At 34.3% G+C, this 16,920-nt stretch overlaps 1 protein-coding gene across 2 annotated transcripts; it reads left to right on the top strand.

The window, feature by feature from the left end:
* The first annotated feature begins 1,698 nt into the window (after positions 1-1,698).
* On the top strand, positions 1,699-14,479 carry LOC117624670 (stomatal closure-related actin-binding protein 1). 2 transcript variants are annotated; one of them, XM_034356059.1, is made up of 13 exons: positions 1,699-2,037; positions 2,561-2,858; positions 3,315-3,443; positions 5,199-5,291; positions 5,609-5,749; positions 6,900-6,968; positions 7,668-7,751; positions 10,600-10,780; positions 12,479-12,595; positions 12,764-12,822; positions 13,298-13,432; positions 13,865-14,014; positions 14,146-14,479. In XM_034356059.1, exons 2-13 carry the CDS (start codon positions 2,577-2,579, stop codon positions 14,200-14,202), a joined length of 1,497 nt encoding a protein of 498 aa, XP_034211950.1. In that variant the 5' UTR covers positions 1,699-2,037; positions 2,561-2,576; the 3' UTR covers positions 14,203-14,479. The 2 variants fall into 2 exon arrangements, with proteins under 2 accessions (XP_034211950.1, XP_034211949.1); XM_034356058.1 differs by having other exon boundaries at positions 1,700-1,894.
* The last annotated feature ends 2,441 nt before the right edge of the window (positions 14,480-16,920 follow it).

The following is a 16,920-nucleotide window of genomic DNA, read 5'->3' as shown; positions in this document are numbered from 1 at the left end:
AAATTTGCTCTCAACTTTCATAAAGGTCAATTTTTATAAAAACTTTCAAATGTAGCAAAAAACCTACTTAAATAGACTTAAATACCCTTAAAGTTAAAACCAATTTACATCTAAGAGTTAAAACCAATTCAGACCATCTACATTGTGGTTTTAAGAGAGAGGAATGGTTCGTCAACTATAATAAAACAGGTAGATAATTATATTACTAGGAGGAGAAAAAAAATGTAGGGCAAAATAAGCATACAGAGTTTATATAAAAGAAATTTTTTATTTTTTGGTCCAAACAAAATCTGTCTTTCATTAAAGAGAAGACACCAAGGGAGGCAACAAGCCAAGCTACATACAAACACTGAACTTCCTCAGAAGAACAAAAGACCAAAACTATAGATGATTTTCATTCTTCTTTTCCTTCTTTTAAATTTTTATTATTATATTCAAGTAATATAATTCTCTTTCTTTGTTATTGCTGGTAAATTGAATTTCAAATGATTGAGAATGGTTATTCTCTTTCTCTTTTAATGTTGTGTTGATAAATTCTATTCTAATAATAAATTTAGGCTCCCCATTCCTTCTTTTCTTTGTTTTTAATTTTGAGGGCATTTGAGTCTATTTAAGTGAGTTTTTGGCTATTTTTGAAAGTTTTTATTTATTTATAAAAATTGATATTATGAGAGCAACTCCACCCATTTGCCATGTCAAAGGGCAAAGGGCAAAGGGCAAAGGGGGGAGGGGGAGGGGAGGGGGGGTCTAGGGCAGATACTATTCACGTGAATAGTGGCTGCCCTTGCAAAAGCAATGTGTGTTTCCACCCGTTGCCATATCAAAGGGCAAATACTATTTATTTTAAATTTTTTTTTGGTACCTAAACAATTAATTTGGATAATATAAGGAGAAGAAATTGAAAAATAATAGAAGGAGAAGAAATTATATGAGGATTTGGTGTTGAAAGTAAAGAAAAATGGTAGGTATTTATAGAAAAAAAGTTCACAATTTTTGCCAAAAAAAAGCCCAGCCGTTGGATTTGGAAAAAAAAAAAGCATCGGAGCGACCAGAACACGCCACATGGCACCAAAGTTAAAAAAATTTGAATTACCACGCTGACGTCAGCAGCCTTCGAGCTGGGTCTAAGGCTGATTTCCCCTGTGGGCTGACCCAGTCTTGTGGGACCCATGGCTTGCCCGGGCTTCACAATCCCACTAGAAGCTCCTTTTTGGGCTCGGACCTTGTCCTACTAGGGCTGATGGCAGCCGCTGGAAATGCTTTGAAAGCAAAAGGTAAATTTTGGCTATTTTTATATAAAAACTCAACATGATTCTACAAAGGAGAATATGAACTCGGGTGCATAGTGGAGGCACATATGCTCTAATCAACTTGGCTTATGCAAAGTCCAAAATTTTTAGAAGCAACATGTTGGTGGAAAAAACTAATTAAAACTTTTTATAAAACTGATTTTTATTTAAATACATTTTCTATTGAGAGAGGCGCTAGTATCACACATACTACAAAGAAACTAGGACTTGAAACTATGATATCATTTAGTCCAAACCAGTAGTGTGTCATTTGCCTTTATGAAACTGTTTTTAGAGTCTCGAAATTTGAGTTTTGGACGTCCCGGATTATAGATGAGATTATTAAAAAAATTGAATATGATTAGGTGGGAAAAAAGAAACTAAAAGAATACAGACAGGCGACGGCCGTCTCTTTTCTTCCTTCGCTTTTCAAAAAAGCAACGAAACCAGGCCCATCCTATTGCATATATTCTCTCTCTCTCTCTCTCTCTCTCTCTCTGTTTTTCTAGATTACCAATTTGGATAACTAAAATAGGAGCGAAACCTGCATCTGATCCAAGATTCTCAAACCCTCTTTCCCATTATTTATTACAGCTTCATCATCTGTAAGTCCAAGTTTCCCTTTTTGTCTTCATTGTTCACCTTTTCTACATTGCTCTTTAACACTACCAAAAAAGCACAACAATTCAACGGCTAGGGTTTCAGCTTGATTGCTCTAAATCTTTCTTCAGGCTTATTGCTGTATTGGGTAATCAGGAATATTTGTTTTCTGTATTTGCTCTTGCATTTTATCTTGTGTTGAATGCTTATGGTTATAAATAGATATTTCTTATATATGTTTGCTTTTCGGTTTTGGGTTTTGGTCAGCTAAGGGTTTTATTATAATTGAAAATTTTGGCCCTTCATGTATTATTTGTTTTGTGGTCGGCCATTTGGTTACTCAGGCGAGAAGACTAAAGAGAAAAAGAGAAATGAAATTACAATCTTATGTGGTATTTGTAAGAAAGAGTGAAAATTTATAAATTAAGCTTATATTAACTTGTACTGGCTTTAATTGTACCATTCTAAGTGATGAAATTTGTATAATAATACAAGTTTTTTTTTTTTTTTTGTTCTTCTTCTAATTTTCTGAGCAACTGAATGCAATTTGTTTAAACTGTTTACTTAAATGAAGTGGTGGGCTCTGACCCACATTTGGTTTCAGTTAGAGATTTCTTTTTAACAATGTCAGTTTGTGAATTTTAATGTATAATTTTTGGTGTTTGACACAGTAATTGGTTTGGAGAAATGACGAGGGTGGGTCGAGATTTTGGGGATACAATGCAAAAGGATGCCGTTCCGGCTGTGTCTGCTGACGTAATTTTTTCCTCAAGTCGATTTCCTAATTACAAAATTGGAGCTAACAATCAGATTGTGGAGGCAAAGGATGAGCAAAAGGTACTATCAATGAAGGAAGTTGTTGCACGTGAGACAGCACAATTGTTGGAACAGCAAAAACGCCTTTCAGTCCGTGACCTTGCCAGTAAATTCGAGAAAGGGTTGGCTGCTGCTGCTAAGCTGTCTGAAGAGGTTAAATGGTTTCAAAGTTTTTTGCATTTTGCTAGAAAGTTAGTTTGCTTTCTAAGTGAAGTTTAGTATGTGGTTTGCTTCAATCATCTTTTAGTTTTTTCTCTCACATTTTGGAGGCTGAAATTGAGGGAAATCTTGGAAATTTTTGGTGCTTGCTATGTTTTCAGAAAATATACTGGGAATAGAATAATTTTTCATATTATGAGAAGTTGTAAGAAGGTTCTATTCTCTTTTTTGTTTTGTTTCGTTTGAAGGTTTAGTATATTTATTTCACTGTAGTTGTGAATCTCTTTTTAAATTGTTTTCAGTTTAAATAACTTGGGGAATTTGTGGTTTAGTAGTTGTAGGCTATGATTGTAGAAAATGCTTCTCTTGTTCCTTTTTGGGAATTGAAAATGAACATCTAAATATAGTCGATGATTACCAAATTCTGAAGTATTCACTTATTGAATACAGGCTAGACTTAGGGAGGCAGCTTCTTTGGAGAAACATGTCCTTTTGAAGAAGCTTCGGGATGCACTGGAATCATTAAAAGGACGTGTGGCTGGTAGAAACAAGGATGATGTAGAGGATGCCATTTCAATGGTTAGTTGTTCATTTGCATCTTTTTTTAATTTTCTTATTATTGTTCCTTTCAGTAAACTTATTCTACTTTTCAGTGTTAACTGGTTGATAGTTTATTTTATATAGCATGTAAAATTTATGAGTGGTACCAATTGAAGCATTTGCCTATTTGGTTGGACTTCTTTATTGCAAAAGTACAGGATAGCTTCTTTCTTTGTCTTGTTTCGTGGGTGTATTTCTTCTCCCCTACTGGACAATGTTATTGTATTTTTGCAGTGAGACATTGTGAGATCTAACAAGGTCTGTATTCTTGTATCAAATAAAATAAAAGATTTGATATTTGGTTGGACTTAATCAGTTCGTTTTATGTGATACTCAACCATGAAATATGAACATATATCTTTGACAATTTTGTCTTCTTTCATGTGAATTACAATTTACAAAAGAGATGATCTATATCTACATTTCTTGCAATTCAGAGAGTTTATGATCTGCACCCACATAGCTAGAGATTTTATGTTTTGGATTTAACCCCGTCATTATGGGTTTAAAAGGAAGCTGACTATTGGAAATACTAACCTTACCTGTATGACACTTCCATTCAATTTAACCAGTACTTGACCCTGTTTTCCAATCACCTCAACCACCTTGGCTTATCCAGCCAAGGCATCTTGACTCACAATCCACCACTTTAGGCCACACTTCCTTGTACCTGCTTCATCTTTTCTTCAAATTGGTACATACCAAACTGGTACAGGCATGGACGTTATTGATAACCATGGTTTGTTAACAAAGCTCAAGAGTAAAGGACTTCCCTTGTATGCATTTGAGTCATTGGATGGTGGTTAATGCTTCTTAAAGGTTGGAATTTAGGGATTTGGTGAAGATTAGCAGCATTTTAGATGTTGCAATGAATTGGAATTAGGTGTAGTTTCTCCACAAAATTCTGTGCAAGGAGGCTGCTCATGCTTAGGTAGGCATTTAGGGTAATGTTAATTGACTAAATGTGAAGGCCTATCCACCCTTTAATTAAACAAGTTTACTCACATAAGAAATCTATGAAGTTTCAGGTTAACAAGGTACATAAATTTCATGAAATGCAACAAAATATATAATATGTTAAATAGAATTCACAAAGAAAACTAAAAGAGTATAAGAGAAAATGTCTGGTGAGAAATTAATTTGAACGTGTACAATTAAACCACCAATTGGTGAGGGGGAGAGAAAGATATAAAGAGACAAAGAAAAAAAAAAAATGGAATGAGAGAAGATTTATGGGAGTTTACAGTCCTGAAAGAAGCATTTAATGCGTTTATTTGTGTAAACCACTGATATAATAAACTAACAAGCCTTGGAAAAATGGATATTGTCAACATTTTATACTACAGAAAATGCTATAATTCCCCTCTCACCTTTTAGTTTTGCCTGTGTCCATGGATGCTATAAAAAATGCTTACCATTCCAATCCCTGCCATTTAATTAATTCACCAAGATTAAATGATTGCATTTGGAACCATATTATTCTATTTTGTTATAGGTTACTAATGAATTGTTTGATTTGTTACCTTTAGTCTTATCATCTTATGATATTTTAACTTTTCCTCCTATGTTTTCTTATATTAGACTATCATTTTCCATTTCCAAGTATGTTTAGTCGTCTCCATAATGTTTCACTTGACCCCTTTGTCTTGATTGTTCCTTCCTATAATTGTTTTGGCTCTGCTATATTCAAAAGGAACAAATAATGACCAAGAAATATATGATCGTTTCTTGCAGGTGGAGGCTTTAGCAGTTCAGTTGACTCAAAGAGAAGGGGAGTTAATGCAAGAAAAAGCAGAGGTGAAGAAGCTAGCAAATTTTCTTAAGCAGGTAATTTGATATAATTTAAATGTTAAGGGCCCATTCATTAATGTTTCTTTGGTTGTTTTCCTCTTTTTGCAAAACCAAAACAGTGCAAAACATTGTTCGGCAAGTAAAAGGAGAAAACATAGGAAAGCATGATCTATGACCGCACTGGTTCCTCTTACACATAAAAACACCAATCCACATTAATAATGTTGGGTGATGAAGATTATCAACAGTCAATTTTGCTACATGCCTCACAAAAATTGGTCTTGATACATTTCTTATTTGTTTGTTTAATCACTTGAGTATTTTCCAATTTGAGTCTCTTAATCCATTTTTAGGCTTCAGAAGATGCTAAAAAACTTGTCGATGAGGAAAGAGCTTTTGCTCGTGCTGAAATTGAAAATGCCAGAGCAGCAGTACAGAGAGTGGAAGAAGCCCTTCAGGAACAAGAACAAATGTCGCGAGCTTCTGGGAAGCAGGTGTGTGCTATATGCGTATTTTTAGACCGCAAAATTTCTAGAGCAAGAGTGCTTCAACTGTCACAGCCTTTGTTAAGTTCTATATACGGAATGCATCCATATTGACCCTTGGTCTTTGAACTTGTGTTGCTTGTTGCATTGTTTATAAAGCATGTTATGTTAAGGATCAAGGAAAACATAGAATTTTTGAATGAAACATTTATAGATGTTATAGTTATTAATAATGCAGAGATTTGCCGTGTAACTATTATAAAATAGTGTATCTCTGCCAAATATATGGCATTTGTAGTGCAAACAATATTGTACTTTAACGTTTGTCCAAAAAAAATATATTGTACTTTAATGATTTTTATTTTCATAACTTAAGTACATATTTATATTAGATAAATCAATTTATCTCTTCTCTTGTATGGGACAATTTATTCAAGTTTTATAGCAATTTCATATCGATTGTATATTGAATTGACAATTGAATTTTATTAGATAACAGAGATTATAGTTGTTGGGAATACTTTAGTAATATTGGTTATATTTGTCAATGTGTAGGATACTAATGACATGATCCGTGGGCTTTAAAATTCTTTGTAAGTTTGTAAAAAACCTTAGCCCATAAACTTTATCAAAATGCTCAGCCCATGTCTTTTGCCCGCTTTCTTTAGCATATGGGTTACTAAGATACGAAGACACTTCCACACGGGGGTTACTGAGATCTTTTTTTTTTTTTTTTTTTTTTCTTTTTTTTTGTGCGGGACAATAATAAGGTCTCTTTTGTTCCAAGATGTTTACAAAATGGGCCAATCCGATTTCACTGAAATTGACCTGATACAACGAATTTCTGTTGAAGCTACTGAAATTTCTGGAGAGCGTCGGCAGTGTAATTTTACCGGAATTTTCAGTGGTTTCGGTGATGTTTAAAACCTTTGTTAGGATGCAGAATTTTAATACATTTAATGCTTCATTAATGGTTATCACGCTTCTTGACATTAGAATAACAATTTTGGACAGTAGTAGTATTTTCGTTTCATGTTCTCTTTGGTTATTTTATATTTGAGACACATGAGTAATATATACTGCATTATTAATTTAGCATGTCTGTCCACAAGTCTATAATTTATCTTTTTGACCTGTACAATTTCTGTGAGATATTTAGGACTTGGAAGAATTAATGAAAGAGGTCCAAGAGGCTAGACGAATCAAAATGCTGCATCAGCCAAGCAAGGTGACTTTTTTGATCATTCGTATTTATTTTGTTTATAACTGTAGACTTAGAAGTATAGGATCACTTTCATGGTGTTGTGTGTTCTGTTTCATTTAAGTAATAGAGAAATGTTATCAGGATATCCTATGAATGTCCTGTATTAAGTTTATACAATTTGGTTAAGGATCTCATGTTTGAAAAGTGTGGGTTGTTAATTTAATTACAAGTTAGATTCTTCCAATTCACGAGGTGAATTATCATATGCATCCTTGAAATATTGAGTTAATTTTGTGGGTGTATGTGCGTCTCTGCTTTGTAAACTTCTATTCTTTTAAAGGTATTATGCTTCTTGTGAAAAAAAATATCCAGTAAGTGACTTTTCATTTGCATCCTCCAACGATCGAGTTTAAGTTTGTGTCTTTGTGCAGATATTTTCTCTGGTTTTATGCTTCTATGCATATCTAATATTGAATTAATAAACTGCTAAAATTTACGTATTTTCTTTATATTACTTTTCTTTTGTATAACGAAAGCCACTTCTGCTTAAAATTACTCTCTTTTCATTCTTTTTTAGTGACTCTTGCCTGTAGTTTTTTTTCTTCTTATTTTTAGTTTTATTTATTTAACTTTACACTTTTGTACATGATTACACCCTTTTGGGTTCTGTTAATAAATTTTTACTTATAAGAATTTCTTCATGGATTAATCATCAATTTGTAGGTTATGGACATGGAACATGAACTTCGAGCATTGAGGGCGCAGCTCACAGAGAAGTCTAAGAATTCTGTTCGACTTCAGAAAGAGGTTTATTCATTTTGTAAATGCTTTGCCTATTTTGATATATCTAACTTTTATGATGTGGTTTGATAAGTCTCCGTTGCATAACATATGTCAATATGCTGAAATTCTGAAGGGTTCAAACATTTATGCATTTTCCAATAATCTATGTTAACATGGAGGTTAAGCTTTGCCTTTTTGTGTTTATTGCTATGCTAATTTGGTTTTTATTATATTTCATTTTTGGATCTGTTGTATATGCATTCTCTCGGTACTTTCCTGGTTCTGGGAATTCCTTGCATTGGATCTATGGTTTATTGAAATCAGCAACTAGGTTGCTGGGAAGTTTGTTTTGGTAGATGATGCTCAAATATAGTTTTTTTATTTATTGTTATTCTTTGAATTTTTAGTTCTTAATGCATCTAAAAACCTTGAGATTTTAGGCAGAGTAGCAATTACTTTTTGGGAAAAAATATGAAAAACCCTAAGAACAAATCTCGAGTTAAAAGAACCCACAAGATTAATCTTATCCAAAAAACTTGATGTGAAATTTTTTAACGCAACCTGGTTTTCTAGCCAACCAATCAAATAATATCTTTGTAAGTGAGCACTAATCCTGATGAATGAAAACCAAATAAGATAATTTACTTTGGCAAAATTGTAACAATGGTCCCTGGACTAAGACCAAACTTTACTTTTCATCCCTCATATTGCTAATTTGTTATGGTGGTACTTTAATTATGCCTCCACTTTCAAAAATCGTCCTTTCCGTCATCTCAATCAACTTTTCCGTTAAAAATGAGGGTATATTTGTCTTTTCATGTGCTGGATTGAACAAAGACAGCATCTCATGTGATTTTAATCCAGATTTGTCTTTTAAATTGGATTTTAAGGTCTCTTGGATTTAAATCCAGATTTGTTCCCATGTTTTTATTTATTTATTTATTTTATTGTTTGGTTTCCTTTTCGATTCCCCTTTCAAGATCTCGTGTGTTATCTCATCAAATAGATTTTTGGGGGGGAAGAAATATGGGTGAAGAAATATGAGAAATCGATCATGGCTGGGGGGAAAGGCATTAGATCCAAATTTAGAGCCTCTGAACTATACATCCAGTAGGCATTAGATCCAAAACCCTACAGATAAACCCCGACTTGATCAAAAAGAACAAGGAAAAGGAAATTGGCATGGGAAGAAATCTGGGTGGCTGGGTGGGAAGAAGAAATTGAGGGCGTGGTTGGGAGAGAGGAAATGGAGAGAGAGAGAGAGAGAGATTTATTTTTAAAAAAACTTTTGTGCGAAGACATTTTTGTCCATGCCAAGTAGGACTTGTCCATGCCACGTCATCATTTATAACGGATAAGTTGACTGAGATGATGGAAAGGACGATTTATGAAAGTGGAGGCATAATTAAAGTACCACCGTAACAATTTAGCAATATGAGGAACGAAAAGTAAAGTTTGGTCTTAGTCCAGGGACCATTGCTACAATTTAGCCATTTACTTTCTATAAGATGAGGCGAAAGTTGTAGTCTAAGAAGTATAGGACAGAAAGCTTTCTGAGACCGATACCTATTCTTCTGGAGTTATAGAAGCCCATAAGTTGCCTCCAGGTCTTAATGGGTTTCTTTCGTTTATACTGGATGTAATGCAGAAAACTAGCTGCTAAAACTAAGCTTGTCCGGGGTCCTTAAATTTTTTTGTTTTGGCATTTGTGTCCAATGGTGTGAAAAGCTATGGTGAGGCTCAGCACGTCAATCGCCTTAGGTGTGCGATTGTTTAGCAAAAGTCATGGTAAGTGTATGCTTTGCTGTCGAGGCACTGCATAGCATGTGCGATTTGCTGAAGGCTGTAGCACCATATAGGGTTTAGACTTCTTATGTGTTTTAAGTTTTCCATTTGTCCTGATTGCTCCTTTTAAATGAAACAGTTTGTTTCACGTTTCTTTTATCTTTTTATTTTTTTGGTCAGATGTCATGTTTCTTTCATGAATTGGGTCTTTAGAAAGATCAGTTGTTTCTTTTATGTTTTAGTGGTGGCTTGTGGTTTACCTTAGACACTTGGCGTCATTTTGTTTTATCTTGACTAAAGCTCAGGCAATAGACAGTGGAAATAAATAAGGATTGTGGCATATATGGCCCACTTAAGGAAAAACTAAAAGAAAGACTTCTAAAAACACAAAAACTTTATAGAAATCTATCAATGGTAAATAAAACAAGACTTTTAATACAGTAAATACTAAGGAAAGTAAGACTCTTAATAAACTTACATAAAATGCCTTGCCTTTAACACAATTGATAGCGTCTACACTCAACTAAATTCTATAATTCTTGTATCGATCATCTGTATTTAATTTACCTAGAAGAGAAGGTAATCTCATTTCCTCATAGAAAATAGGCATATCCGACAAATGAGTACTGGACACATAAAGACGTTTCACGTTTTGAATATGTTTTTGATAAGTTAGATGTGTGTCATGAAGTATTGGAGGAGTTTAGTTATCCAATCTGGATAAAATGAGGAAATGGCTCTCTTGACAAGTATTTGCTGAATAAGGGGATGATTCTGGCCTGGATGCAAGCTTTTCTTTTTCCAGGGCAACAATGGAAGCAATCAAATGTTAATTCCTACGAAAGATGAATGTTTAACATGATATAAAAGATAATTTCATAGTGCTTGAAACGCTGGTTTTGATGTGGCAAAAGGATGATGGTCTTATTAGGAGTTTGGTGGTATATACTTGTATTTGGTCTTTCTCCTTTTGTTTCCTTCATTTTTCAGTGTTGAGGGTGTATGTGGCCCAGTGGATGGGGGTAGTATGATATTGGCCTGCTCTTTGTACTCTTTAATTCTAACACTATCACTTTGTAACTTTCAGCTGGCAATAAGTAAGAGGGGCTTAGAACAAAATTCCCAACTATATGAATTAGATGGCCCTGAAGCCTTAGGTTCATATTTGCGAATTCAACCTTGCTCTGATGATGCTCCAGAACTTTCCAAGTGTTCGATTCAATGGTATCGTGTATCATCTCAAGGTGGCAAGAAGGAGCTTATATCAGGTATATATATATGTTTTCTATACTTGTTCTGATTTTTCTGAACAAGGGCACGATAATTATTGGCTGGGTCTTACATGCATAGGCTGGTGTCACATCATCCTCATTTTGTTACTCTTCACTTCCTTTGGTGTAGTGTGTGAGCTCATGCGTGTGTGTTTATTTGATAAATAAATAAAATTTTAATAAATGAATGCCAGTGGCTGTTAACCATGTTGTCATAAGCATGCGGACATGCACTTAATTGCTGGGTTGTCTTTAATATGTTGTGTGTAGCTTTACAGCTGTGGATTTTTGTGTGTTTTAATGTCTGATATGTGTATGAATTCCTTTGCATGAAGTAGAGGAACTAGCATTGTGGGCCAGGAATCAGAATAGCCTCCTACTTTCAGATTGTGTCAGATGTCTAACTAACCAATTATGTCACCACAAGCTAGCAACTAACTAATTTCAAATTTCCGTCCATTGGAAATAAATTGACATGATGGATTGCAAATCTTGTGCTATTATGTGGTTGATAATATTGTCTGGTTCACTCATGTACCCAACAATATTTATACTCAAGTCCATGTAACATGGATCTAACTAGCTAAAAGCTCACTCATGTAGTGAAGTTTTTTGGCTTTGCCTATATAGTGTTGAACGCTCTGTGCTTTGACCATGATGGCAATTTAGCTGAGGCTAGACTCTGACATTATTGATTCAGTGGGGGAAGCAATCATGGGCTTATTTCTCTCTATGGCGGAAGAATCGAAGATACATTCACAAACTTCACCATGCAATGCTGCACTAAACTGATTGTCATTAAAAGCTGTGCTAATAGGAGACTGTCTCTGGAAGTTCATGATTGTATATATATTTTTTTTCCTTCCACTCTAGTTGTAGAAGGACAGAGGATAGGGGTATCCAGGACCCGCTTATTTGTTTAAGAAGAGTGACTGAATGGGCTGGATTCAAGATCCTCTTTTTTTCTTTAAGAATAGTTGGTTGAATGGGCAGGACTGAAATGCCACCCTTAATGTTTCTATGCAATCACTTTCTTCTTGTTTGATTGTTTTATTGGTGGATTTATATATAAATATATATATATATATATATATATATTGGGCAAACTGGTTTATGAGGACTATGATATCTTTTTTCTCGCAAGTTATTTTTTCTTTTCATCTCAATTCCTATAGCTAAGTTTGTACAGCTCTGTTGAAGGTGTTAGATTGAGTAAAGTTTGTTGTTCTATGATATCCAACTGAATGCAGAAAGCTGTGGATTCAGATACCACATCCATCAAGATTAGATTTTGTCTTTCCCTTTTTTGTCTTTTTGTCTTTTTTTCTTTTTTTCTCTCCCTTTCTGCTAATGTCAAAGTTGGTTTTCATATTGGGTGGAGAAGCCGAGGAGGTTTTGTGAACATGAAAGGCTTAGAAACTGAATAGCCTACATGAGATACTTACATTTTCAACACATCCCATTTGCGTGTTGCTGGACTATGCCACACATTTGCATTAATTATATGGGGTGGCTTGTAGCACATGTGCTCAAATTGTGCATAGCAAGTGGATGAATTGCTTGCTCTTGAAACCTTGCTAAAGTTGGAGCAATGGGTGGCCCATGAGTTTACATATGCAAGGCTACCATAGTTGAGATTATTATATTTTCAAGACATATCTGTATTCATTTCTCATTCTACTATCCCTACCACAGGTGCTATAAAATCAGTTTATGCCCCAGAGCCTTTCGATGTTGGGCGAATCTTGCAAGCCGATATTATTTTGGAAGGCCAGTGGCTAACGTTGACAACCGCTGGTCCCATTGATCCTGGTCTGGTTTAGATAACTGATTCTCTTCTTACATCAAGTGTGAAATTTAAATTACTAATACATTGTGATGACATTTATTTCAGTTGTTCAAATCTGTCAACATTTTTGTCCTTTTGTGATTTATAAAAATAATAATTGCAAAAAGGGCTGATTTCGTTGTTATAATCAGCTGCTGGTTTGGGAAGCTATGTGGAGGCACTTGTGCGGAAGCATGATATTGAGTTCAATGTATGAATACCCAAATCTTTTCCACAATTCTTGGTTTGCATACCTTATTATTTTTTCTGCCTTTGTGTGTGACAAAATTTATGTTTTATGGTTGAATTACGAATGATATTGCTTTTCAAAATTATTAGGATGATCCTTTTGTCAGTTTCCTAAGAACTTTTCCATAGATTGTATATGGACTGACTACTTATTAAGTTCGTGTGCTCTGCTCTGTCCGTATTGAGTTTTTGTGGAGATCAATAACTAAATGTATAAATCTTAAAGTAGGATTAGCTTATGGAAGAAAGTTTGGCGTCCCCATGGCTGTCCATCGAGCTTGGGTTTTACCCCTGTTTCTTGATTTCTGTAATGATATTTCAATTATCTCATTTATTCTTATAGTACTGTGGCTGAAAAAAAAAAAGGGAAAGAGAAGTGTTATTTTCCAGCCTTAAATCACCCATTGCCTGTTTGACGTTTTTTTAATACTTTCCAGGTAGTTATTACCCAAATGAATGGGGTCAATCATCCTTCAGAATCTATTCATGTATTTCATGTTGGAAAGATGAGGATTAAACTTTGCAAGGGAAAAACAACAATTGCTAAAGAATACTTTTCTACTTCGATGCAGGTATTAGATAATTTTATTAGTTTATGTACGTGTTAGTAATATACGAATGTGGATCTATCCAATTGCCTGATCATCCTGCTAATTACTTGAGGCAAAAGCCTGTTCATACATAGAAAATAATTAATTGTTAAAGAAACAGTAAAACAGTGAATTTTGCTGACCAAAATGATGTGGCATTATCCTGTCTAAGTAGTCTTTCTTCCCGTAGGTTTTCTGTTGCATTTCATTCTAAATGCACCACATCTGAGATGCATAAAGTGAAATGTACTTCTAATAGCAATTATTTAGTTGTCAATGCAATTGAAACCAAAATAGAAACAGCTTCCCAATGGGCAACAATGATTTTTGTATTATAGTGTTAGTTGTTTTCCTTTATTTTTGTTTTAGTGATTTTAAACCATGTCTATGATGTTGTTTGTTGGTGTCCTATAGCTATGTGGAGTTAGAGGAGGTGGGAATGCTGCAGCTCAGGCATTGTTTTGGCAAGCAAAACAAGGACTTTCCTTTGTATTGGCATTTGAATCAGAACGAGAGAGGAATGCGGCCATCATGCTTGCCCGGAGATTTGCTTTCGATTGTAATGTATGTATAATTTTATCGTTCATATATACTATTCATTGTTAGTTTTAAAATTCCTGCTTCTCCTTGCTCTTTCTTGGTCCCTTGTTTTGCTATATGAAGAGATTGCTGATAAGAAATACATAATATGGCAGATCATGCTAGCCGGGCCGGACGACAGAGCTCCCTTAGAAACTAACGGAGCCCCATAAATTTTTTTTTTTCAGTAAATGTAATTATTGAGTTTTCCCTTGTATTATAAGTTTGTAATAGTAGATGTGGCATTGTCTAGTTGTTCGTATAGGCGCGTGCATCTTTATTTTTCCTTTCCCTTTACAACATCAAGGCATTTTTTTATTTGCCTTTTTGTTTTGAGTGTAATTGATGACCTCCCACGTTTGAAATTGGAGGTTGATTTCAACTGTAACACCTTTGAATGTTGATTATCGGTATATTTGATGATTGGTGCGTGATTGATTATGATATCAATGAACTTACATTTTGGTCTTGAGTAAGGTAGATGGTTTCGGAGATGGTCCAAAAATACCGAAATTTCAATGGAAATATCGGGAAATTATTGATATCGATAAAAATTGAATAAAAATCACGGAAAGTGTAAGAAAGACTTGGAAATTTTTCTTGAAACTTTGGAGGTTGTTTATTAGTCAATTATCTATTATTTTATCACAAAAAAAATCAAAGGAAATGCATTGCATGATGGGTTTATTTGATTTAAGTTGATTATATAGCAAGTTGATAAACACTAGTGTAGAAAATATGTAATAATTAATGAAAGAAGATTAAACACAGCATAATAATTTATTTATAATGATTTACTATAATATTTTACATCATATACATTTCATGATAAAATACATAAGTGATTTAGTTCTGCATAGAATTCCTATATGGTTCAAATTTGAGTTATTTACATTAACATCCCTTGAGGTTTTCGGCTTTTTTACAGAACTTCTTGAGGTTTTAGAAATCATAAGAACACCCTTGGATGTTTTAAATTGTTTTTACAAAACTTCTTTTCATTAATTTTTCATCCAAAGATTGATGATTTTATACAAAAAAAATCTCCAAATGACAAAGTTGGCCTTTGAGATTAGATTGCATATACTTCATTGAGGTTAATTTTGTCATTTGCACAAGTTTTTTTTTCAATGAAATCAATAATTTTTGGACAAACAATCAACGAAAAGGGTTTTGTGAAAACAAACTAAAACCTCAAGAGGTGTTCATGTAATTTTTGAGACATGAGGGGGGTTTTGTGAAAACACAAAAAATCTCAGAGGGTGTCGGTGTAAATAACTTTTAAAATTTCTCATTATCTTAATCATCTTGATACTATCGATATGATCGATAGTATAGTGATATTTTAGCCAAATGTTGCTGAAGTGAGAAATTATCGACATCGATATTTTCCGATATTATTGATACTTATACAATATTTTCCTTTCCTTTTATCAGTTCTTTCCCCGCAACCGTACCCTATTCAAGGCATATGTTGCCGAACAACACTTCACAATCCAAGACTTGAACATTCATACATGTATAGGGTACTCACGAAGCACAAATTCAAGAATCTCAACCCGGAAATAAATCAATATATATATATATATATATAAATACACACACCTCACACCATCATACCCGTGAAAAACAATCCAATCCGGGGATCGTTTAACTAAACCATATAGAGGAATCCTCAACAACCATGTGGCCAGGGACGAGCCGTCCATCCGGGAGACTGGGCTAACCAGCACGCATAGCAGAATCCTCAATACTCGTGTGTCTATGACAAGTTCTACGCATATAGACTAACCAACTATCCATTTCCATGTATCCAAGTATCCATATCCACTATTTCCAAATATTAGTATCCAAGAGGAGGTACATATGATAATGCACATCATGTACCAGGGAAAACAATCTAAAACGGTGATCATTTGGCTGAAACACATGGAGGAATCCTCAACAACCATGTGGCCAGGGACAAGCGATCCAACCGGGGGACTGGGCTAACACCCTGTCAAGGGTGCCCGGGTTCCAACATACCCAAACCATATCCACAGTTTTCCAAATATCCATCCATTCCAGAATCAATAACCATGGAAGCCCACACGACAGAAAGTCCAGCGCCACGTGTGGGTATAGTGACCAGGGAAGGTACATATGATGGTGAGGTTGATAATATAAATATTATAAAAATAATATTCCCTTAATTCAATTTTCCCAAATATTTATTCATAGTATAGAAAATAAACTCTCAAGCATATATTCTATAAAGACCCAAAAATAATTCAAATAGTAATCAAAACTTGTTTACACTTAATTTCCATAAAATACTATATTCCATAATTAAAATAATAGACTTTCGTAAATAACCAGATATCACCCAATCCATATACTTCAATAATAATAATAATAATATAAAATAATAACCCTTAGAGATCTCATACCTCATTAACCCATATTTAGTCAATTTTCAATCAAACTTCATTATGCGAGAAATTCCATATTAGAATAACGAAGTATACTTAAAAACAAACATCCACTCCTTTCCTAATAATCATAGCCGAGACCCAAGACTCACTTTCAGAACCCATCAATCAAGTATCCCAAGCTCATCCATTCCATAACTTCAATTATCAAACTAATATCCAAGAATTCCATAAGATACTATAAAGCAATCTCATAATCCCAACATAATTAACATAACTCAAATAACAATCAAGACTCGTTATTAAGGTCATTCTAATGCTCCTCGAATGGTCAAACTACTTCGGAAGACCCACGGTCAACCGAGGGGTAAAACTGCCCAAACTTGGTCAACTGGGCCCGCGGGGTCTACGACCTCCGATTTCTGATCCAAAAGTTTCTATGGGTTCAACAAAATTTATTATACTTGTCCTGCAAGTTTG

This window comes from Prunus dulcis, chromosome 4 (assembly GCF_902201215.1).
Source record: "Prunus dulcis chromosome 4, ALMONDv2, whole genome shotgun sequence".
NCBI classification, from domain to species: domain Eukaryota; kingdom Viridiplantae; phylum Streptophyta; class Magnoliopsida; order Rosales; family Rosaceae; genus Prunus; species Prunus dulcis.
Note: the sequence above shows the minus strand (reverse complement) of the source record. Positions and strands in the feature narration are given on the sequence as shown.